This window comes from Lucilia cuprina, chromosome 2 (genome assembly GCF_022045245.1).
Source record: "Lucilia cuprina isolate Lc7/37 chromosome 2, ASM2204524v1, whole genome shotgun sequence".
Classification (NCBI taxonomy): domain Eukaryota; kingdom Metazoa; phylum Arthropoda; class Insecta; order Diptera; family Calliphoridae; genus Lucilia; species Lucilia cuprina.
Window position 1 is genome coordinate 43,428,726 of NC_060950.1, and position 24,159 is coordinate 43,452,884.

Sequence of the window (24,159 nt, forward strand, 5' to 3'; positions counted from 1 at the left end):
ATTCTTTCATATTACAAAATAACTTTGTTTCTAAAAAAAATCGTTACACTCGTTAAATATTACATGCTTTAAGGAAATTATTTTGTAAAATAAAACAAATATATACGAAAAAAATATTACGACTGGTTTTCATAAAATTGGAAAAGTGATTAATGGTTAATTTTTTGTAAACACCCCAGCAAAATATTTGCTTACAAATTCACTAGAAAAATCACCAGAACTCATCGAGTAAAGTACTTACAATTCTACTAGAAAAAGTACTTATTTTTGTTTGAGATGTTCCAAATATTATTTGGTTGGAAATAAGTTGTTTTTTAGTAGAGTTATTTATAGAATATTTATGAAAAAATAAAAATAACAAGTATGAATGTATAGTCGGGCATAGCCGGCCACATGATACCTTACACCAGACAGTATGTATGTTAAAAATGGGGATTATTTAAAAAAATAAACCATTTGGTTGGTTTTTTTAACTTTATTTCGGAATATTTTTACTTTTTTTTGGCAAAAAAGAGATTTTTTTAAGAGGGCTCAAAGGGGAGTAGGGCAAAATATGGCCCTATCCTTAATAATGTTGGTAGGGGGAGTAAAGTCTTCTTCAATATTATTTATGTAGAATTTAAAAGTGTTATTAGTGTTTGTAAGTGAATTTTGACCTTTAAGTCATTTTCTGAAGGGGAGTTTGTATGGGGGATAGGGTCAAATGAATCCCGATCATTACAAAAATCGGTAATGTCATTTAAAGTTCTATAAAACTAAGTTTTGTCGACTTTTGTTAACATAATAGATCATTTAAATCAATTATAAGCCAAAAGGCACTATTTGGGGGTACGGTTGTATGGGGGCTAGTCGAAATAATGGACCGATTTTAACCATTTTCAATTCTTGGGCCAAAAGAAGCGTGTGTGCCAAATTTCATCCAATTATCTTGAAAATTGCGACCTGTACCTTGCGCACAAGGTTTACATGGACAGCCAGCCAGCCAGCCAGCCAGACGGACGGACATAGCTTAATCGACTCAGAAAATGATTCTAAGCCGATTGGTATACTTTAAGGTGGGTATAGGACGAATATTTTTGTATGTTACAAACATCAGCACAAACCCAATATACCCTCCCCACTAAAGTGGTGTAGGGTATAAAAAGACGACACAGACTGGGGTTGAACTCAGTACCTTCCGTCTACCAGTTGAATGCTACTCTTACTACACCACTGCTTTGTTGTTTTATTGTGCGTCAAATAATAGTTTTCACACACAAATACTATTTTATTTTTTGTTTGTCTAAAAATAGACATTTGATATCGTGTTCACAAAAAAGGAAAAAAAAACAGAAAAAGTAACTGTTTTATTTTTGTTTGTTTCTTTTGTTTGTTTCTTTATTTTGATTTTTTTTAAACTTTACCTACAAAGTAAGTCATTAATTAAGTACTTAATGGTAATCATTGTAAGCAAAGATTTTGCTGGGACATTCTCTATTAGACATTTAAGTCACGAGTTTTATGGCGATTTTAATTTGTTCTAAAACTACAAAAATCAAAAAGGTGTAAAACTTTAAAGGTTCATATCTGTTGCTGTTCTCTTTCACTCCAATATAATTTTATATTAAAAAGTTTTTTATGGAAATGCACTTCATGAATGCATTTTTGAAATCGTTCTCCCTGTTTAAATTTTATTATAAGTGATTTAATTGATTTTTTGAATCTTTTTATGCAAAATATAAAAATATTTTTTTTATGTTCTATATTACAAATTTTTTGTTGATATTTCATGCACTAGTTTAGTGGTGAGTTAAAAAAGTGCAGCCTCACTGTTCACTAAAATTAATTTAGTAATAGTAAAAACTCTTTTTTACAGCATAGTGCAATATTTTTTCTCCATTAATAGGATAGTGGAAAAATATAATCATTCACTACTGTTAAAGGATCTCAAATACATATCATTATATTGAATTAATTTATACTCTTTAATACATTAATTAATTAATACTAATATTAAAGTAGTAACAAAATTAAAAGACAAAAGGAAATAGTAATACAAAAAAATACGGAAATTTCATCAATGTATTAATATAACAAATTAAATTAAAATAAATATTCTTTAATACAATAAAAATAATAAAATAGAAATATTTTGAACATATATATTTTCAATTTGTTTGGAATATTTTTATAAACATTTATTTTTGAGCTTTTAGTGTATATTAGAGTCCGACCGAACTCCATATTTCGTTCGGTACCGAACCCGAACTTCGGTAAATTTGAAAGTTCGGCCGAACACAAACTTTGTTCGGTTTACAATGTTCGGTGAACACGAATTTTTTCTTGAATAAAAAACGCATATATGATTAAAAAGTAATAAATTTATAACATTTAAAACCAAAATATGAACATCCGGAAGATTTTGAAAACGGTCTTTAATTAGCAATTGGGTCAATTACCAACTAATTCCTTATTCCAGAGAGTAATAAATTTCTAATAACAAACCATTTTTGTGAAATGCTTTATTTTTGGTTTTTTACGATTTATTGAACATCATGATATTTTTGTATATATCATAATATTGTTATACATGATCATATTATTATCCAAGCTGATCAAAATTACGTTTTAAATATGTATCGAAATCAAAGTGAATTTTATCGAATTAGTAACATTACAATTTCTAAAAAAAATAAAAAATATATATAATAAAAAGATAAAAAATATACTCACAATATTTGACACAGTTCGCAAATTTCAATTTGCCGATTTATCTAAAGCGAACCTTTGGGCATGTCCAAATGTAAACCGTTTTTGTCAATTTTGAATTCCAATCAAACTGCAACAATAGTCTGACTGTCTGACAAACACGTCTAGATCGTTTGAGAAAAAATGTATAGTCGAAACTAGGTAATTCAAATTAAATGTTTGTCTTCTCTTAGTGTTTTAATCACTTTCTGTTTTTCAAATCAGCCGAAAAAAACGAACAGTTAAAAAGGCGTTCTGTACCTATGTATATCGAAAATTTATTGTACATCCAGGATGTATGATAACTTCTGTAAACAAATTTTCAGCATTTTTAAAACTTTTTGATGATGTAAAAATATGATAAATAAACATTTTCGTTTCGGTCAAAATTTCGTGTGCAAAATTGGTATTTGGTATTGAATGTCAGATTTTCCATTAGTATTTTACACGATGTAGTAAGGTTATATTACATATCGTGTTTAAACGATCGCATCCGTATCCTTCTACATAAAATTTTGACAGATCATATTACTTGTGTGCTCGTGTGAAAGGGGCTTAAAATAAATAATATTCATTGACGTTGAGAAAATGTATTAATTTTTTGCCCTTTCTGAATTATGTTTAAAAAAATGCCTGTTAATGCTTTCCAAGACAGTCTTGAAGTATTAGTTTCAAATTTCATAAATTTCGATTCCGTCGTTGTCATAATAAGACGTAATTGCATCAAAAAATGTAGCAAAAATACAAATATTTCCTTTGCAGTTTAATTTGTCAAAAATATTGATATTTATTAATTCAAAATTCACACTAATTCAAAAACTATATATCATTTTAAGATTACACAACAAAATTCGTTCCTTTTATCTCTAAATTTTTAGTGAATAAGAGGGTAAGTCTCTTAATTTGAAAAACATTTAATAATTTTACCGCGTTCCATATCCAACCAATTGAAACTTCTAAATAAAGATACATTTCTGTTGAAAATTTCTTAAAGTGAACCCAGCCAATTAGGAGTGGACCTTGTGAAAAACACTAGTAAAAACTCTTTTTTACAGCATAGTGCAATATTTTTTCTCCATTAATAGGATAGTGGAAAAATATAATCATTCACTACTGTTAAAGGATCTCAAATACATATCATTATATTGAATTAATTTATACTCTTTAATACATTAATTAATTAATACTAATATTAAAGTAGTAACAAAATTAAAAGACAAAAGGAAATAGTAATACAAAAAAATACGGAAATTTCATCAATGTATTAATATAACAAATTAAATTAAAATAAATATTCTTTAATACAATAAAAATAATAAAATAGAAATATTTTGAACATATATATTTTCAATTTGTTTGGAATATTTTTATAAACATTTATTTTTGAGCTTTTAGTGTATATTAGAGTCCGACCGAACTCCATATTTCGTTCGGTACCGAACCCGAACTTCGGTAAATTTGAAAGTTCGGCCGAACACAAACTTTGTTCGGTTTACAATGTTCGGTGAACACGAATTTTTTCTTGAATAAAAAACGCATATATGATTAAAAAGTAATAAATTTATAACATTTAAAACCAAAATATGAACATCCGGAAGATTTTGAAAACGGTCTTTAATTAGCAATTGGGTCAATTACCAACTAATTCCTTATTCCAGAGAGTAATAAATTTCTAATAACAAACCATTTTTGTGAAATGCTTTATTTTTGGTTTTTTACGATTTATTGAACATCATGATATTTTTGTATATATCATAATATTGTTATACATGATCATATTATTATCCAAGCTGATCAAAATTACGTTTTAAATATGTATCGAAATCAAAGTGAATTTTATCGAATTAGTAACATTACAATTTCTAAAAAAAATAAAAAATATATATAATAAAAAGATAAAAAATACTTACAATATTTAACACAGTTCGCAAATTTCAATTTGCCGATTTATCTAAAGCGAACCTTTGGGCATGTCCAAATGTAAACCGTTTTTGTCAATTTTGAATTCCAATCAAACTGCAACAATAGTCTGACTGTCTGACAAACACGTCTAGATCGTTTGAGAAAAAATGTATAGTCGAAACTAGGTAATTCAAATTAAATGTTTGTCTTCTCTTAGTGTTTTAATCACTTTCTGTTTTTCAAATCAGCCGAAAAAACGAACAGTTAAAAAGGCGTTCTGTACCTATGTATATCGAAAATTTATTGTACATCCAGGATGTATGATAACTTCTGTAAACAAATTTTCAGCATTTTTAAAACTTTTTGATGATGTAAAAATATGATAAATAAACATTTTCGTTTCGGTCAAAATTTCGTGTGCAAAATTGGTATTTGGTATTGAATGTCAGATTTTCCATTAGTATTTTTCACGATGTAGTAAGGTTATATTACATATCGTGTTTAAACGATCGCATCCGTATCCTTCTACATAAAATTTTGACAGATCATATTACTTGTGTGCTCGTGTGAAAGGGGCTTAAAATAAATAATATTCATTGACGTTGAGAAAATGTATTAATTTTTTGCCCTTTCTGAATTATGTTTAAAAAAATGCCTGTTAATGCTTTCCAAGACAGTCTTGAAGTATTAGTTTCAAATTTCATAAATTTCGATTCCGTCGTTGTCATAATAAGACGTAATTGCATCAAAAAATGTAGCAAAAATACAAATATTTCCTTTGCAGTTTAATTTGTCAAAAATATTGATATTTATTAATTCAAAATTCACACTAATTCAAAAACTATATATCATTTTAAGATTACACAACAAAATTCGTTCCTTTTATCTCTAAATTTTTAGTGAATAAGAGGGTAAGTCTCTTAATTTGAAAAACATTTAATAATTTTACCGCGTTCCATATCCAACCAATTGAAACTTCTAAATAAAGATACATTTCTGTTGAAAATTTCTTAAAGTGAGCCCAGCCAATTAGGAGTGGACCTTGTGAAAAACACGAAAATTCCTTTTATACCCATTTTAATTTACTTTTTCTAAAATATATATTTTGACAGATTACAGCAAAATACTACTCAAGTATTTCCATATTTCCGAAAAAGTACCTAAACTACACATAATTACCCGTTAAGTTGAATTACTTAATTACTTACTTACTATGTACGAACGGTTGTTACATCTTACAAAGTTGGCAGTAAAATTTTCAGAAAATGTCTAATAGCACTGCCAACTTACAAATTTACAAATATTGTCAGTCTGACAGACGATCGTTAGATATTTTCTGAACATTTTACTGACAACGTTGTAATATCTAACAACCGTGTATCACGTCTTTTAGATAACTAAATCGAAAATAATTTCGCTTTAGAATATACAAAAATTCGTTTTCAATCACAAAAGTACCAATTTTCCCAATTTTTGATACCAGTTTTGTTTCAACTTTCGCAACGCAACTTTGCTAATACATATTTCTGACATTTTTGAATGCTAAATCGAAAATATTTTCGCATTAAAATAGCCAAAAAAAAAGTTCTTATGCACAAAAGTACCAATTTTTTCCGTTTTTCGTAGTTTTCGCCTATTTTTTTACCCATTCTAGTCCAATTTTCGGAAAGTTATATAGCCTATTGACGCTTCCAGACATAGATCTTTCTTTGTTCTAAATTTGAAGATAATTGGTTCATCCGTTTAGACGTGATTGACGCACAAACAAATAAACAAACTTACAAAGAAATTTATAATATAATTAGGATAATATAAAAAATAACAAATTTTGATTTATGATATTTTAAAATACTGTCAACAGACAGAACGACTTGGATGATATTATTTAGAAATGTATCACAGTTACGATGTTTTAAATCAACAAAATCCTAGATAAACTCTCAAAGATATGAACATTTTAAGTTTTCTACCTTTCGAACAAATTAAAACCACAAATGAAATCGCGTTTCTTTAAAATTTTCAAAATAAAAAACGGTGTTGTTTTATTTTCTGCTTAAAGGACATATATTGATAATATAAAGGAAATTGAAAGACATGAGGTCAAAAATTGTCAGGTTTTCTGTGTTATTTCCTGGAATTCATGATATCCGATTTTTTTCGCACAGTTAAGCATGGATTATTTCAGTGTATTAATTTGTTATTGTAGTTTTTTACTTTGATGCAGGTATAAAATGTAAAATTATAAGAAGAATTAAATGAATTTAAATTTTTTTTAAATTATATCCTAAAAAAATTAAAAATAATAAATCTTTTTTTAAACATACTTAGTGAAGGGTATATAGTATTCACACGAAAGTAAAACTCTTACTTGTTTTTTCATTTCATTAATTTTATTTATTTTAATTCATTAGTTGATATGTGCTTGTGATTTGAAATCGCCAAACTTCCTGCGATTATGTTCTATAGCACACCTATTTTGTGATTTAATTTTACAATCGCCAATGCTATACGAAATGCTGTTTTCATTATATATACAATGCAAAATTGATTCATTTATATTATGAATATACAACTTTTTAATTTCAGGATTTAAAACCATCCAATATAGTTGTCAAAGCTGATTGTACTTTGAAGATTCTAGATTTTGGACTGGCAAGGACAGCTGGTACTACTTTTATGATGACGCCCTATGTTGTAACACGTTATTATCGGGCACCAGAAGTAATTTTAGGAATGGGATATAAGGAAAATGTCGATATTTGGTCTGTTGGATGTATAATGGGCGAAATGATTCGAGGAGGTGTACTATTTCCTGGTACCGATCACATTGATCAATGGAACAAAATAATTGGTATATTTTTTTTGTTCAACATAAAAAAATAATATTAAGCCCTTTATTACTAATTAACAGAACAACTTGGAACACCATCAACTTCTTTCATGCAAAGACTACAGCCTACTGTGAGAAATTATGTTGAAAATAGACCTCGTTATTCAGGCTATTCCTTTGATAGATTGTTTCCAGATGTTCTATTTCCCAGTGACAACAATGAACAAAGTAGAAGAAAAGCCGCTGAAGCAAGAGATTTATTAAGCAAAATGCTCGTAATTGATCCTGAACAACGTATATCGGTAGAACAGGCTTTATTGCACAGTTATATACATGTCTGGTATGACAATGAGGAAGTTAATGCTGTAAGTAAAATAAAGAAAACAAGTAAGAGCCGGGTTTTGATTTGGCAATTAAATGCCAATTAAGTTAGTTAAGTTTAGTTTAAAAGTGTTGTACTTAAACGGAAAAGAGTCTCGAACTCGAAAAAGCTAGTGATCAGTGCTAATTGAGTTTGTGTCGTTTTGTATCCCTGATAACTCTGAGGTGTCCTCCAGAAATCGATGTCCCAGATACCGAAGCCGGATGTCTATTGATTCCTCTTCTTCCTCATCTTGACAGCTTCTGCAGTAGCCATTATAAGGCAATCCAAGTCGCATTGCGTGGTTACCAAATTTACAGTGTCCAGTGATGACAGCTATAGTTTTGCTGAGTTGGGTTCGGCTGTATCGTAGAAGATGGTCCGTGCGCTCTTTGGCCATATCTTCTTTGTCTGAGTACAAGTTGGCTCATTTTTCCATCTTCTACGATCAGACCTGTAAAATATTTGGTCCAAATATTTGTTATAAAATATTTATAAAGTTGCGTCAAACAAATGCAATATTTATTTCATGTTCAGACTTGAATAAATATTTGATGGTATTGTTTTATCAAACAGTGCAAAAATAATTTGTTTCAAACACACACATGTTTTGCAGCCACAGTATATCGTATATTTTCATGCAAGAAAAAAAAAACAATTTGGCAGTTTGTTTTAATTTTAACTTTTTTATTAGGTTTAAAAATAATTTTTTATAATAAAAGTGTATAATATTAATATATAAAACGATTGAAAAAACTTTGTTTGTCGAATCTGAACATAAAATATTTCATGTTAACAAACAGCAATGCGGATGATTTTCATAAAACAAATTGATTTGCTGGCAAATAAATATTTTCTCATTGTTTCATCAATGTGAACACCAAAAGTCGAATAATTTATGTCATTTTGGTAAAATAATTATTTGATCTTTCAAACCAAATGTAAGATCAAACAGCGTCAATGACAGCTGTTCTTTGTTTATTTTCTGAAAAGAGTGTTATCACCTCATACAAAAATGTAAATAGTCGCTTATATGACTGATTTTATTTTATTTTTTATAAAATATAAATCTGAGACAAAGTTGTGACATTTAATTGAAATTCAAGCAATTGCGTAAATTAATGATAATTATTATTTTTGTTGTTTGTTTTGTTATTTATTGGTTGGTAACAACATACTATATATAATATATGCATCTATAGTCTAGTTTGCAGTCTAGTCCAACGGTTCCCAAATTACAATTAAATAAGAGATACTGTTATCTCGGAGTATGAAGTTAGGCCGCATTTCATAATTCAAGGACAAGCTTATCGCAGATTTAAGTTTGTCAAATTGTAAACAAGTGTTCTTGTTTGGAAGGACTAAAATAATATATTTCCGAAACAGAGGTGACTCTTTATTCGTCTTCAATACGTTAATCCAGGTAATTTTAAATATAAATATTCCATTCCGACGTGATACACAGATTTTAACTTGATTTTGTCGACCAATATTATTAAATTAACATCAGAAAATGCATAAATAGTCAAAACCATGCAGTAAAATTCACAGTACTTTCGCAAAAAGTTCAAGTCATATATTATGCTGATAAACGCATTCCGCAACAATATCGAAGAAGTTCAATTTTCTTATATTATTTTCCCGAAAAATAAGCTAACATACTCAGATTACCCGTCTGCAATCGCAAAAAAATTTTGCAACGTGACTCTTTAAGCACATGTCGACGATATTTGATGAAGAAACCTTTTCGTTAGTTAAAAAAAGGAACGTGAAAGATCTCACGATCATAAAATTAAACATCATGTTAACATTTCAACAATGAAGTCATTCTATCTTCAAAAACAGGCAATTGAAACTTCTATGAAATATTAATTATTCTCAATGTACGGGAATATTTTATAGAAATGACATATCTACATCTGTTTGACCTTGGGATTTATGGACTATGACAATTTTCGGATGAACAATTACATATTTAGAACAATAAGATATCAAAATATGTATGGGGGCCTTCGAATTTAAATAAATTCCTCAAGGGGTCCGCGAAGTAAAAACCGGGGGAACCGCTGGTCTAGATTATAGTCAAGCTATAGTTTAGTCTCTAGTCTTGTCTATACTCTAGTTTATAGTCTAGTTAAAAGTCTAGTCTATAGGTTATGTAATTTCAATACCTTATGCAAGTCTATCTATCTCTTTTCCACTTGCACAAGGTATTGAAATGTAATTTGCATTTTTTTGTGGTAAAATTTTGATGAAAAACAATATTAAATGAAGTTTTAAAATATATGGAAGTTATTATTCAATGATATAGCTTTTAAGTATATATAAACACATATATTTTTGGCTTTTGGTTTGGTTGCGCATTAGCTGTTCTTGTTGTTATGTTCCTTTTTGCCTGCAAACAAAATCTTGTTTTTTTACTGTTTTATCCGTCAATTGCTTTACGAAATTATTTGTTGTAATGTGTACACCGAGCAAACAAACTTTTACTATTTGTATTGAATTGTGTTTGGCTTTGTTTCTTCAAACAAAATGTCAAAATAGAAATACTCATTTTAAGCAAATTATGAAATAAAAATGTATTTAATTTTTTGTTTTTAGGCAGAAATTTCTATGAAATCGTAAAAAATATTATTAAATAGTTTCTTTAACGTTTAACAAAAATGTTTCATGTTTGGTGTTCACATTGTGTTCACACTAAGAAAATATTTGTAGGTTGACAAATAAAAATGTTTCACAAAAAACAGCTGATATTTTGTTTGTTCTTCAAAAATATTTTGTGTTCACAGTAAAGCCAACAAATATTTGATAAAAAACGTCAAATATTTAATAGGTGTGAACGTACCTTAAGTCTTTTGCATACTCCTATCGGAGTACCGCATAAATGGTGTATGTCCGAGTCGGGCAATTGCGTACCCGCCTTCGCGAGCTCGTCAGCGATACAATTGCCTGTAGAGTCTCGCCATAATATTTAAGGATGTCCGGCATTTCTGGACTAGTCGTGATGTAAAGTATACACCTGTCCGGGACTTAATTGCAGCTTGACTGTTGGTAAAGATTAGGATATTTCTGTTTGATATCTTATGATACCAGAGCCAGTTTGCCGTTCTTTTTATGGCCAATATTTGGAATACAGTCATTACTTATTCTAAAAGTAATCCTGATTCCAAATTCCGGAATGAAAATACCGCCCCTACTCGTTCACCGCGCTTTGAGCCATCTGTGTACACGAATAGGCTTCGTGGAGAGTGATCTTCCTGCAGTCCCGTATTTTCAAAGATGATGAAACTGAAGCTTCTCTGGAGGAAGGGCGTGGGGACGCAGTAATCAATATTTACAGGTAGATTTCTTATTCTATCGGTAATACTAGCATGACCATACGTTTATTGCATTCAGTCTGAATGCCGTCGTGAGTGCTATTTTACTGGCCAAGTCCGTCAGGATCCAATTAAGTAGCACGAATAGGGATTTCGTCTTAGATGATCCCAGCGATCCAGTTGTCAGGATCGCCATTTTCCTTACAACCTTGTCAAGGATTTTACAATTTGAGTTTATATTTAGTGCTTTCCACCAAAAGGTAGTTCCACAGAACAGAATTGGCCTGATGAGCGCTTCAAAGATCCATTTCACTAACTTTGGTTTTAATCCCTATTTTGCTCCTATCGCCTTTTTGCAAATGTACATTGCCATTATGGCTTTTGTACATCTTGCTATGATGGGTTGGGTTCCATGGGGGTCCATGATAATTTGCTATCAAGAATTAACCCCTAAATATTTAGCGCTGTCCGAAAGTGGTAATTAAACTCCGTTCAGACGAGGCAGTGTAAAAGAGTCAATCTTATACTTCCTAGTAAATAGTATAAGTTCGGTTTTGCTCGGATTCACTCCCAGAACACTATCGATACTCCATCGACTTAGTATTCTGAGTGTAACTTCCAGCCTCTGTGATGTATTCAAGTGGATTCCTGATACTGCTACAGCAACGTCATCTGCGTAGGCAACAGTTTTGTATCTCATGGAATCCAGTGTCTTGAGTAAACAGTTAATGGCGACATTCCACAGTAGCGGAGAGAGTACACCTCCTTGTGGTGTGCTTCTGTTCACCTTTCTGTGGATCGTTGCTGTGCCCATATTGGAACAGATGATCCATTGTTCCAGAAGTTCTCGTATAAACCTTGTAGTTGAGGCATCTACATTAAGCTTTTGCAGAGCTGATAGAATTGTGGCAGGTTTTACATTGTTAAAAGCACCTTCTATGTCCAGAAAGGCTACTAACGTGTACTCTCCAAATTCGAGAGATTTCACTATGTGACCAACTAGAGAATGCAGTGCAGTCTCAACCGATCTGGCTTTGGTGTATACGTATTGAGAGGGCGATAAGAGAGACGGATTCAGTGACGTTCTGATATCAACGTCAATGATTCTCTCTAAGGTTTAAAGCAGAAAGGAAGATAGACTAATTGGCCTTAGCTTCGCTTTGGTGTGTGTGTAACTTTCCCACTTTTAGGAACGAACGTTACTTTGCACCTAGTCCATTGGTCAGGTATGTAGGACCAGGTGAGGCAGGCTTGAATCATGGTTCGTAGCCAGGGTGTGACTAGATCTATGTTGTGTTGTAGATCAGCAGGTATGATACCATCCGGGCTGGGGATTTATATGGGTTAAAAGTGTTAATTGCCCATTTAATAGCATTCTCGTCGAACTGAAAACCAGTGGGATGCTGATGAAAAGTGCCTGATCTAACCGTCGAGTTATCCAGAGGCAAGTTGCCAGGGAAGTGAGTGTTCATCAATTCTGTTAATGATTCATGTACGCTCGTTGTCCAACTACCGTCAGGCTTTTGAATGAAGCTCTGAACGGTCTGTGATTTTGTTAGGATTTTGCGCAGGCGACGGGTCTCAGAGGAGTTTTCAACATTACTGCAGAAATTCTTCCAAGACCTGCTTTTGACGTTCCTAACCTGATTTTTTAACCTATTCAAGGAACACTTGTATAAAGACCATTCTCATGATCTTTTGGCCTGATTGAATAATTTGCGACATTCTTTGCGAGGCTTCGCTATTTCGGGGGACCACCAGGGTGGTTTTTAAATCTTTCACGTATACGGGACACCTGTGTTCCAAGATTTTTTTCTTGATTTAGAGCTACAGTAAATGGTTATTTCGAAAGAAAAATAAGTTTTTTAGAATATGTTAGGTCATATAATCATTACCAGGGAAACCGAAAACATGCTCTAAAAAAAGTGTTTAAGCGCTTTAAATATGTCGTAAAAAAACTCAAAATATGCTCTTAAAATTTAAAATATATGCTCCAAAAATAAAATTTTTTTAGTATTTTTTAACATTGAAAAGCTCAAAAAGACTGAAATTGTAATGAAATAATAAATGTTTAATGTCATATTCTATATCCCACAACATTTTTTTATAAATGTTTCATCTCATAGTTTGAAGAACTAGTATAATAGAATTCCGTTTTACGTTCAGATAACCAATAAATAACATGAAACCATTTGGTCCCCAAAAAAACATATTTCAAACGACAAAGTTTGACACATTTCTTCCAATTGTATTCATAGCTTTTAAACTGTCATTTTAATCGGTGTTGTCATAAATTACAATAATTAGTTTTTTAAACTATAAAAATGGATTTGTCTCATGAAATCAAAAGTAATCGGTTTTATGTCCGATTTAAAATATAATGCTTTATTAAATAAAAAACTATAACATAACGAATTTTTTTCAAAATTGTAAAATAGGCTAAAAAATTAAAAAAAAATAAAAAAATTGAATTTTATTTTTTATAAATAAAGTTTCGAAAAGAAAATTAAAAATGTATAAAAACGAAAAAACGAAAACATCAAAATATGCACTAAAAGAGTAAAATATGCTCTAAAAACTCGAAAATATGCCTTAAATATGCTAAAAAATCAAATCATGCAAAATTATGCTCTTACGGGTAAAAAATGCAAGAATATGCTCTAACAAATCGATGCCAAAATTCTCAAGTTGGTCTGAAACGTGTAAATATCTTATCCATGAGTCCATACGACGCACCACAAAAAACATGCATTTGCATATTTTGGTTTCCCTGATCATTACTATCATCAGCAAAATAAAGATAACAATTCTAAGTTATTGACTTTCTCTATGTTGTTGAAAGCTCTTCATCGTACAAAATATAAAACAAAATGTTGTGTATTTCTTTCTTAATGGCCGCTAGGGGGACACCGCAGAACTGGTCTAAATCCAGTATGGCCATCCCCGTAACAGCTTTTGCCAAGTTATAAGCAATAGTATTGCCAATTATATCCTCGTGTCCGAAAGTTTCTCGTAATGCACGGTTCCGAAATACAGTATTCAGAAACATGTATAATTGGGAGAAGATCTACAATCTTTGCATGACCTCTGGATCCAAAGATCCATCTAATTATGATACTTAATCTGTCTGCAGTACTCATTGTCAATTGTTTAGCAAGGAGATCCACAGAAATTGAGTGCAGCGTTGTAAACATCGCTTTACAGGGCTTCGTCCTAAGAACATAACAAATGTTCTTTCGTGAGAGTGTTTCTGTTGAATGATTTGGCAAGTGCATCTCAGAAGGCAATTACACCATACATTATTATCGGCTTGATCACCGATTCATATAAACAATGCACATTTCCTGGGTTAATACCCCAATGCAGGCCAATAGCCTTTCTACAAACGTATAATGCCGTAATAGCTCGGTATTTTGCATTATCCAACAGCAAAGAGGGAATTGAGGAATTTTGCATTTGCCCGAAAACAATACAAGTTCCTATTTTTCCTAAGTAAACGCTGTGAGACTACAGCTTAGTCTCCACGAGCCTAAAGATTCGTACCAGTTACCGCTACTGCAACATCGTCAGCGTTTGCAACCGTTTTAAATCCTAGTGAATCAAGTCTAATAGTGTGGATAACACCCCTTCTTGATGAGTGCCCCGTATGGCTCTATTTTTCAGATTATTGTTTCACCTAGTGAGAATACAATAATCCGTTGTGATAGCAAATCCTTCACAAAACCCACAGTCAGAGAGGGATTGACAGATAGGTGAGGATCTGACGTTATTAAAAGCGCCTTCTATATCAAGAAAGGTAACCAGAGTGAAATTTCCATAACCCATGTACTTTTCAATATATCCAACCAGAGAATGTAAAGCCGTCTCAGCAGATTTACCCTTCATATAGGTATGCTGAGAGTTTAAGAGCAGAAATTTCCTTTGGCTTTGTGTGTGATGTCTTACCTCCTTTTGGGATAAAAATCACGTAAATAGTACTTAGCCAATGAATGCTCAGATCTATATTATTTTGTAGATCCGCTGGAATAATGCAATCAGTGTTTACTGATCATGTGTAAATATTCGTCAGTTGAGATGAAATCGGGAAAGAATTCAGGAGAAGCTTAATTGTGTCTTGACCACCTGAAGTCCAATTTCCGTCCAATTTCTAAAAGTGACCCCTTGGAGCCAGCCAGCTTCGGCAGAGCTGATCCCCTTAGCATGGCCCATAGGATTTATTGCACTTAAGCCTTCACATCACTGCAAGATGACTACCCTTTGTGAATGTGTTATTTTTTTAACTTATTGGGTTTATTTTTTAAAAATCGCGAATTTGTAAAATTTTAAAACAAAAACAGTTAATATTTGAATTCTTCGAGATTGATTTATAAGTAAATGCAATTAAAAAAATAAAATTTAATGGAATATTTATAGAGGAAAATCCACAGTTATTTAAATTTGTTGTTGTTGTAACAGCTCGACTGTGGCCGATAGTTCTTTCCTGGGGAAAAAACTTTCGGTTGATACAGCTGTCGGTGGGTTGACAATCTTTTGCCGAATATGACTCGGGTCGTTCCGGAGCGAAGTTCCAATTGCCATGGGAACGATTTAAATTTAATTTGTGATGCGCCTTAGTTTTGCATTAAAGTATTTAAAAAACTTTCAACTGCTGACCCCTTGTATTTTATATGGAATTTTACATTTAAAACTATGAAATCAGTAAAAAATTAAATTATTTAAAAATTAACCAAATTTATTAATATTCACAACATAAAATGTTTGTGTAACCAAAAACCATAAATTCAGTTATTTTAAATACATAAAACCGAATTTGTAATACAAAATATTATGTAATTTAATGTTGACCACATTCTAACAAATGTATATGCATTTTGAATGCTCGAGGTAAATTTTTTGCGATTTACTATTTGTATTTTCTGTTTCTTTATAAATTTTGCAATTTGATTTGTTTTTCAAGTACTCAGAGTCGATTGACATAAAAGTCCAGTTAGTTCCTGTAAAAGATGCAAAATAAATTATGAATTGAAAGAATATATTGATCAAACTTCGTTCTTCCTCTAAACCGAAAAAGTTGTTCGTCAACGATAATATATTCATATGGCTATAATTTGGTTTAAGATTTTATCAGCTTTGTCGCTTTGAGATCGAAAAGGACCAGTGTGGCTATCACCAAAACGTATAAATCGTAATAAAAGCTTACATCTCTTCAATAATATTATTCGAAATATATATACATATGTATATAGGTATGTTTGTAGTTTTCAATATTTCTGTTATATGCTCATTTATTATAATTTGTTTAGGCTGAATATTCTAATAGAACAACATCCTCCTATAATCCTCAATATCTTATGAGCTAACAATCTTTTAGTATATGAAAGAGACTCTATTTCATCATTTTCATAAAATAAATCATTATTGTTGGACGTATAAAAAAACGTTTGATCGTGTTTATTTTTGTTGTCGTTTCGAAAGCTTTCACAAATTTAGCAATGTCTTTAGTAAATTAAAAAAAAATCAGCGATCAGATATTGAAATAGTTTCCAGAACGGTATCGACATATTTATTTGAATTTTTTGGCTCAAAATGGAACGACATTAATGGAGCCAACTTAGAGTTTGCACCAACGAAATTTGTTGCATTGTCACAGAATATATTTGTGGGCAGACCTTTCCACCAATTATCCTTGCGGAGGACCTTGACAGGTTGAGTCGTTTCACAGACAAATTTCCCATCATTTGTTGCAGCAACTTTGGGCGATAGCGAATGTATTGGGTGACACAAATTAACAATGCGGCGACACAAATTCTTGAAGTTGATGATCCAAAATTGTTGGCGAATCAACGACATTAGAGCCTTGGGTCGAGAATGGTAGTTACTGATGTGCAGATGACTTACGTAACAATGGCCGAAATGGCGTTTGCTGGGGAAGATTATAGGGTGTTTTTGGCCTTTAGAAATCGCTGCGTACTCCAAGCGACCGCCGACCTTGAGCAAGTTGAAACCATTTGATGAATCTTTGAAGGAGTTCAGGCACTTTAGAACACCTTGGGGATCTTTCTTCTTTAGAGCTCGAGTTATGTCATCTTGAAAATGAAGCCTAATACAGATAGGCTTCACACAATATTTTTGAAATTGTGATATCATACTTTTTATGACAGTTTTTGGAACAGCGCTAATATTGGCGTAATTATTTTTTTTAAATTTCAACTCCTTTATCTGCATATCTGCGGCCAAAATACCGATTTTGGGCGACATTTTTTTATAGACCGAAAACTGCTGTACATATTTCAAATTTGACTTTAGTATACTATTCTACAGGAAAATTTAAGATATATAAACTTAATTTGACAGAATTTAGATGCACTATAAATGCATAAGAAAAAAATGTTGGCTTGTGGTTTAATAATTTCCCATCAAACAATAGTGTTTTTCATCATCATCTCTGAATTTAATAAAACTCCATCCAATTAATGTTCCATATATAACATGTATAATGACAAATTTTGGGCCTTATAACTTTCGTGGTTTCCGAAATATAGCATTGTAAAGTTTAAAATCTGAAAATTTTAAGTCTCATCACATCTAAAGGGTTAATGACAAAATTGTTTTTTTTTTTGCATTATTTGTCTCAGCAAAAAGCATACTTTGATTATTCACAAAGACACAACGACTAATTGAGTGGTCAGAACGTTTTGAAACCGAAAAAATATATCCAGGTTTTGAATTTTTAGATTTGGACTTTGATTTGGATTGATGATCAAGCTTATGAGAGGTCAGAAAAGTATGAGTGGTATCAACCGATTCCAAAAATTTACAACGCCTTTCAAGGACCTTGGAGCAATAATACCATGTTGGTAATCTGGTAAAGACCAAAGAATATTTCACTTTTTTCTGATATCTTCATTCACCAAAAGAGTGTTAACGTGCGTTTTAAGCCTTTCCAGAGCCATCGAGTAGTTTTCATTCGTAATTTGGATAGTCTTGACCGTTTTCAGAGCTTGACCTTGGAGACAGTTGAGTAAATGATTAAACTTCTCGGAACATTTCTCAAAAAAAAAAATAAATAAATAAACCCCAATATAGAGCGTTTTGAGACAAAATATATAACATTTGTTTTTGTCGGCCACGCCTACTTTCGAGTATACGTCAAATTTAAGGTATTAAAAATACCTTTCCAATGATATATAACATGATACTAGAAGATGGACCGACTTTGGTTTTTTTCCCGAAAATATATATTTTGACCCGACTTTTTTTTCTTCTAAAAGAAATCGGAAAAAATGTCTATATAATTCTATTATAATGATGAATTAAGCTTTTATTTAAGGTATAAATCATTTCTGTATCTGATCAAATGAAAGAGATATTTGATTTCAAAAACCATTTAAAAAATATTTTTTGTTTACACGGCTTTCTTTGCTTAGTAAAGATTTCCTAAATAGACGGCCTACGGCCGGGCGCAAGAATTTTCTCCTCTATGGTATGTCCAACACCGGCTTCGCTTAATAAAGATGTCCTAAATAGCTGGTTTACGGCCGGGCGCAAGGATTTTCTCCTCTATGGTTTGTCCAACATCGGCTTCGCTTAATAAAGATTAGTATACATAAGGTTTTTTAATAACAAAACCATAATTAAATTATTAAAATCTCAGGAACTATAATACTTACAGAAACAAATAATACCTTAAAATAAAAAGCGCAATATCTTAGATTTTAAACAATCTAGTTTATATACTTACCTATAAACCTCAAAAATATCGGGCCAAAAATAATGTTTCCCAGAATTGACCTATAATGGGTCCTTTTTTGTATACCATGTTACATATCATTGGAAAGGTCTTTAAAATACCTTTAATTTGATATATTTATCGGTTCAAACAAATGTTTATTTTTAGCCATAAATATTTGGAACTTTAGAGGCCCGCCACCCTAAAGTAGACGTGACGACAAAAAATGTTTACGTCATTTCACTCACAAACGAACTCTCTATTAGTGGTGAAATTTTCGACTTGATTTGAAAAATGTTACTAAAACCGACTTAAGCCGAGGTATTTCTTACTTATTGGCATTATCAATGCTTTATTAATAAGTTAAACACAAATATGAATATTCAAAATCTTAATGTAGGTTTTTATTTTTATTGTTTTTAAAGCACACTGGGCATAGCAAGTTTAATAATATTTAAGTGAAGTATTAGAGATTCAATTAAATTTAATCCTCGAAAATTGTTTTTAAGTACTCAATTAGTTATTTTTGTTTGCTAGTTTAAGAGACAATGGAGGTGGTTTAAACTTGAGCAAGAAATGCAAACTGCTGATGCAAAAACAAATAATAATAATACAATTTTTACTAAAATAAACATTAAAATTATTGATTTATCGATTAGTAAAAATTACGGAGACTTCACAATAAATTTTTTGGTTTTAAATTTAAGTATATATTCATTCATTCATTTCATATTACATTTATAATTGTCTTCTTTTTTATAAAACATGCATTGTTTTGATAACAAACAGTAACGTTTTCTTTTGTTTTATATGGCAACACTGCGAAGTTTAATCTTCTCAAAAACATAAAAGGGGATTAATAGAGTCCGACCGAACTCAAAATTTCGTTCGTTCGAAAGTTCGGCCGAGCCCGAACTTTTTTTGGTTTTAAAATTTCGGTGAACATGAACTTTTTTCTTAAATGAAAAACTCATTTATGATTAAAAAGTAATAAATTTATAACATTTATAAACAAAATATGAACATCCGGAAGATTTTTCTAGAGGGTCTTTAATTAGCAATTGGGCCAATTATCAACTAATTCCGAATTTTAGAGAGCAATAAATTTATAATAACAATTTTTTTTTTAAACGATTTATTGACAATTATACAATTCTCTGTAAGACCACGCAGAGAAAAAACATGGTTGTGGTTAAAATTATGATTGTAGTCTAAACTCATATTTTAAAATATCATATTATGATCAAATACCGTCAAAATATTTCATCATGATATTTTTGTATTTATCATAATATTGTTATACATGATCATATTACGATCCAAGGTGATAAAAATTTCGTTTTAAATAAGTATCGAAGTAAAAATGAATTTTATCGAATTAGTAAAATTACAGTTTCTAAAAAATAAAAATATATATAATATAAAAATAATATACCTACAAACTTGACACAATTCACAAATTTCAATTTGACGTTTTATATGAAATTTTAGTTCATAAAAAAATTTAAGTACTGACTGACAGACGTGTCGAGATCTTTTGAGAATAAGGACCTAGAAAATGCCAATGTAACAAATGAGATCAAAGATTTATAGTCGAAACTAGATAATTCAAATTAAAGGTTTCACTTTTTAATCACTTTTTGGTTAACAGTTTTTAAAATCAGCTGAAAAAACGAACAGTTAAAAAGGTTTTTAGTACCTATGTATATCGAAAATTTATTGTACAGCCAGGATGTATGATAACTTCTGTAAACAAATTTTCAGCATTTTTAAAATTTTTTGCTAATGTTAATGCGCCTAATCAACACCAGAGGCGCTGCAACACTGTTCTAGAAATAAACATAAAGCATTCTTCTCTCCTTCACTTTCACCACCTTTCTCCTCTACTCTTTCCCTTTCCAAAGAAAGTAACACGATCTACAGTCTATATCTACATCTCATAAGTATTCGAATTTAGGTAAACTATAAAAAGAAACCAAATTTAATAATATCGAGCCCTTTTTGCAAAATGGACGTAAGCGACTTGATTTTCGCTTTTTTTATAGAAATCGATAATTTAGGTCTATTAGCATCATCTCTGAAAATTTCATAGCAATAGATCAGATGGTTTCAAATTTACAAGAAAAAAGACGTAAGTACAAATTTATTTTCTGTTTATGAATTTTGTAATAGCAAGGTGTTGGTTACGTCTAAATTTTCTTTTAAAATATATTAAATTGATAGAAAATTTTGAACAAATTAACATATTAAATTTGTTTGTGAATGAAATGCCACATATCTGAGTGTAATTGTAATAAATTCATGTAATTATCACTATGTCATTACAATTTATGTGCTAAAATTTATAATTTTCTATAACTTTTTATGAATTTAATTCATTATAATTACTAATTACATTACATTTATGTTATTTCCATTTAACCAACTCTTATATTTGGTTGTAAATTTGTGTTTTTCAGAATGGTCTTTAATGAGGTAGTTGGTCAATTGTGGACCGAGGTCTATAGAATTTAAACGCGTTATTAGTTTTAAAATCAAATGTTTTTTGTAGAATTTCATCATACCTTTTTAATTTTTGAAAGATTTATTAAATGTAAACTTATTTTCTGTATGAAAAAAATCATTGTCTTATAGGATCCATATATGGAGGCTAGGGTCAAATATTGCCTGATATCTGTAATACTTCCCAACATAATTAACAGGTATATATAACCGACTTCTGCAAAATTTTATAGCGATTGCAACATAAACAACATATTTATTAATGTTTTGACTATTTCCCGGGAGGTTAGTTAGTTAGTCGCTGGATGATCTTAACATCTTATAAAAAAGTACTTATTACACTATTAAATTTCAGATTTATACAAATTATATAAAGATATACACAAAAAATATATTTTTTTAAACAGAGAATTAACCGCCTCAACATTGTTTATATCACAAAAATTTGTCTCGGCAAAAAAGACGTAAGCGACAAAAAAATCGGATATAGCGTCAATATAAAATTGAAACAAACTGCATCCCATATTTTAGATGTAATAGTTTTTATTAACGGAGTTTCGGGGTAATGCTTTGTCCTACTTCGAAGATAATTAAAAAAAATGCTTTCCTGTAAAATTTTGTTTTTGTCGGTTACGTCTTTTGTGCGAAAAGGGCTCGATATATTTTGTGTGCAAAAAAATAAATTAATTTGTTATATTGTCTAGACAGCCCTTAGGTTTGATATCACGCATTTTAAAACTTGAAAAATTTACGTTTACTTAAATTAAATTAGCTTTTTTTAAAAAAAGTCCATAAAATTGCCTCGCAAAAGTATACGAATATTTCTTGTATTTCATAGTTGATCATATTATACGAAACACAAAATTTTAGAATCGAGTGGTTCTTATGCTTTAAATTGTTTTAAGGTGTTACTATCAACTGAAATGATATATTTTTGGCCCATTTTTCCACAATTTTTGAGGATTTGTACAATTTTTGTATGTAATATCATTAAAAAGGCGATTTTTGTCAAAATTTGTAGTATTTTTTCTTTTTTGTAGAGATAAAACCAAAATTTGATATTGGGATTTAATAGACCGCTTGAAGCATCTAAAAATAGTATTTTTTTACAAGAATCTGTACTTAAACGATCCAATATAGATTATTGATATCATTATTCTGTCGCTAATTCAATATATTGGAACTTAAGTCCATTTTCATAATACAAGGGTCAAAAATTTTCGGGGAAAGTTTTCTTGTATATATTCTTTTAGATATCAGCTTTTGTATATTTTAAGTTTTTTAATGTATTGTGCAAGTGTACAACTCCAAAACATGCCTCGAAAAAACACCATTCAATATGGTAGTATCATTATTTTTATATACCAATGACGAACAGGCTGCATGTCACTATATCATTATGGTCTAACTCAAAAATATCGATGTCTGTTATAATATTGATTACTATGATCAAAATTAACGATTTTGGACTTACAGTGTTATTGTAATGGGCAACATAAGCGTGAAAGTTACGAATAGTAAAAACTGAAATCTACTGTACAGGATGACGTTTTGTAAAGGCATGTTTTGGAATTGTATACCTATACAATGTATTGAAAATTTAAAATATATTAAGGTAGAATTACCCGAACGTTGCTGTCCACGTACTGTAACGTACCGTACTGTTAGCACGTTGGTGCAGTTATAGAACATTTAAAAACGTATCATATTTTTTGACAAACTTCAAATTTTGAAGTTGTTTTTATACCCTACACCACTATAGTAGGGAGGGTATTATACGTTTGTGCTGATGCTTGTAACATATAAAAATATTGTCCAATACCCACCTTAAAGTATACCGATCGATTAAGACATGTCCGTCCGTCTGTCCGGCTGGCTGGATGTCCATGCAAACCTTGTGCGCAAGGTACAGACCGCAATTTTCAAGATAATTTGATGAAATTTGGACCCAGCATGTTTTTTGACACAGGGACGAAGTCTATTGAAAATGGTTGAAATCGGTCCATTATTTCACCTAGCCCAAATACAAGCGTACCTCCCGATTTGAACTTTTTATGCCATAATTACGTCAAATATTCTATTATCTCTCTGAAAATTGGCACAAAAGTTCTATATAAGTATAAATGACACTGCAGATTTTCGTAAGGATCGGCACTTATTTGACCCTAGCCCCCATACAAACCCCCCTTCAAAAAATGTCTTAAACGTTTAAAATTGACTTGTAACCATTTGTATCGCAATGAAACTCAACAAACCTAACTGTTATTTAAAAATATACCCTTTTTCCAAATTTGCCGAGGATCGGCCCATATTTGACCTTTATAAAGCCTCATTTAGAAATTTTAGTTTTTTTTATCAATAAATTGCTTAAATATTTTGAAATTATGGTAATATTCAACGTAAAAGTTTCTTAAAAAAAAATAAAAATTTTAAATATATACTCATGGTGTAGGCTATTATATGGTCGGCCATGCCCTACTATACTTTCCTACTTGTTTTACAATAAAATTAATTGTTATAAAATGGATTTAGAAGATATTTTTATTAATTTCAAGATGTGGTGTTCGGCCCATAAACAAAGATTATATAACCGCAGGATATCTAACTAAAATATGGACTAAATTGTTGTAGCTATCTACGACCCTCTTAAAATTTTGATATAAATCATTGTTTTAGAAATTTAACAAATGAAGCATGGAGCCGAATAAGGGCGTATAAACCATTTGGGAAATTTTACAGGAGACGATAAAAACATCATAAAACTTTAAAATCGGCATTTTTTCCTACTTTT

The 24,159-nt window shown here is 30.7% G+C and overlaps 1 protein-coding gene across 3 annotated transcripts in view; it reads left to right on the top strand.

The window, feature by feature from the left end:
• Positions 1 to 24,159, top strand: part of LOC111687549 (stress-activated protein kinase JNK) — a 236,577-nt gene that overhangs the window by 195,499 nt on the left and 16,919 nt on the right. For all 3 annotated transcript variants that reach the window (XM_046956491.1, XM_046956492.1, XM_046956493.1), the window contains 2 exons: positions 7,216 to 7,480; positions 7,541 to 7,824. In XM_046956491.1, the coding sequence (XP_046812447.1) occupies positions 7,216 to 7,480; positions 7,541 to 7,824 (549 nt within the window). The remainder of the gene's footprint in view (positions 1 to 7,215; positions 7,481 to 7,540; positions 7,825 to 24,159) is intronic.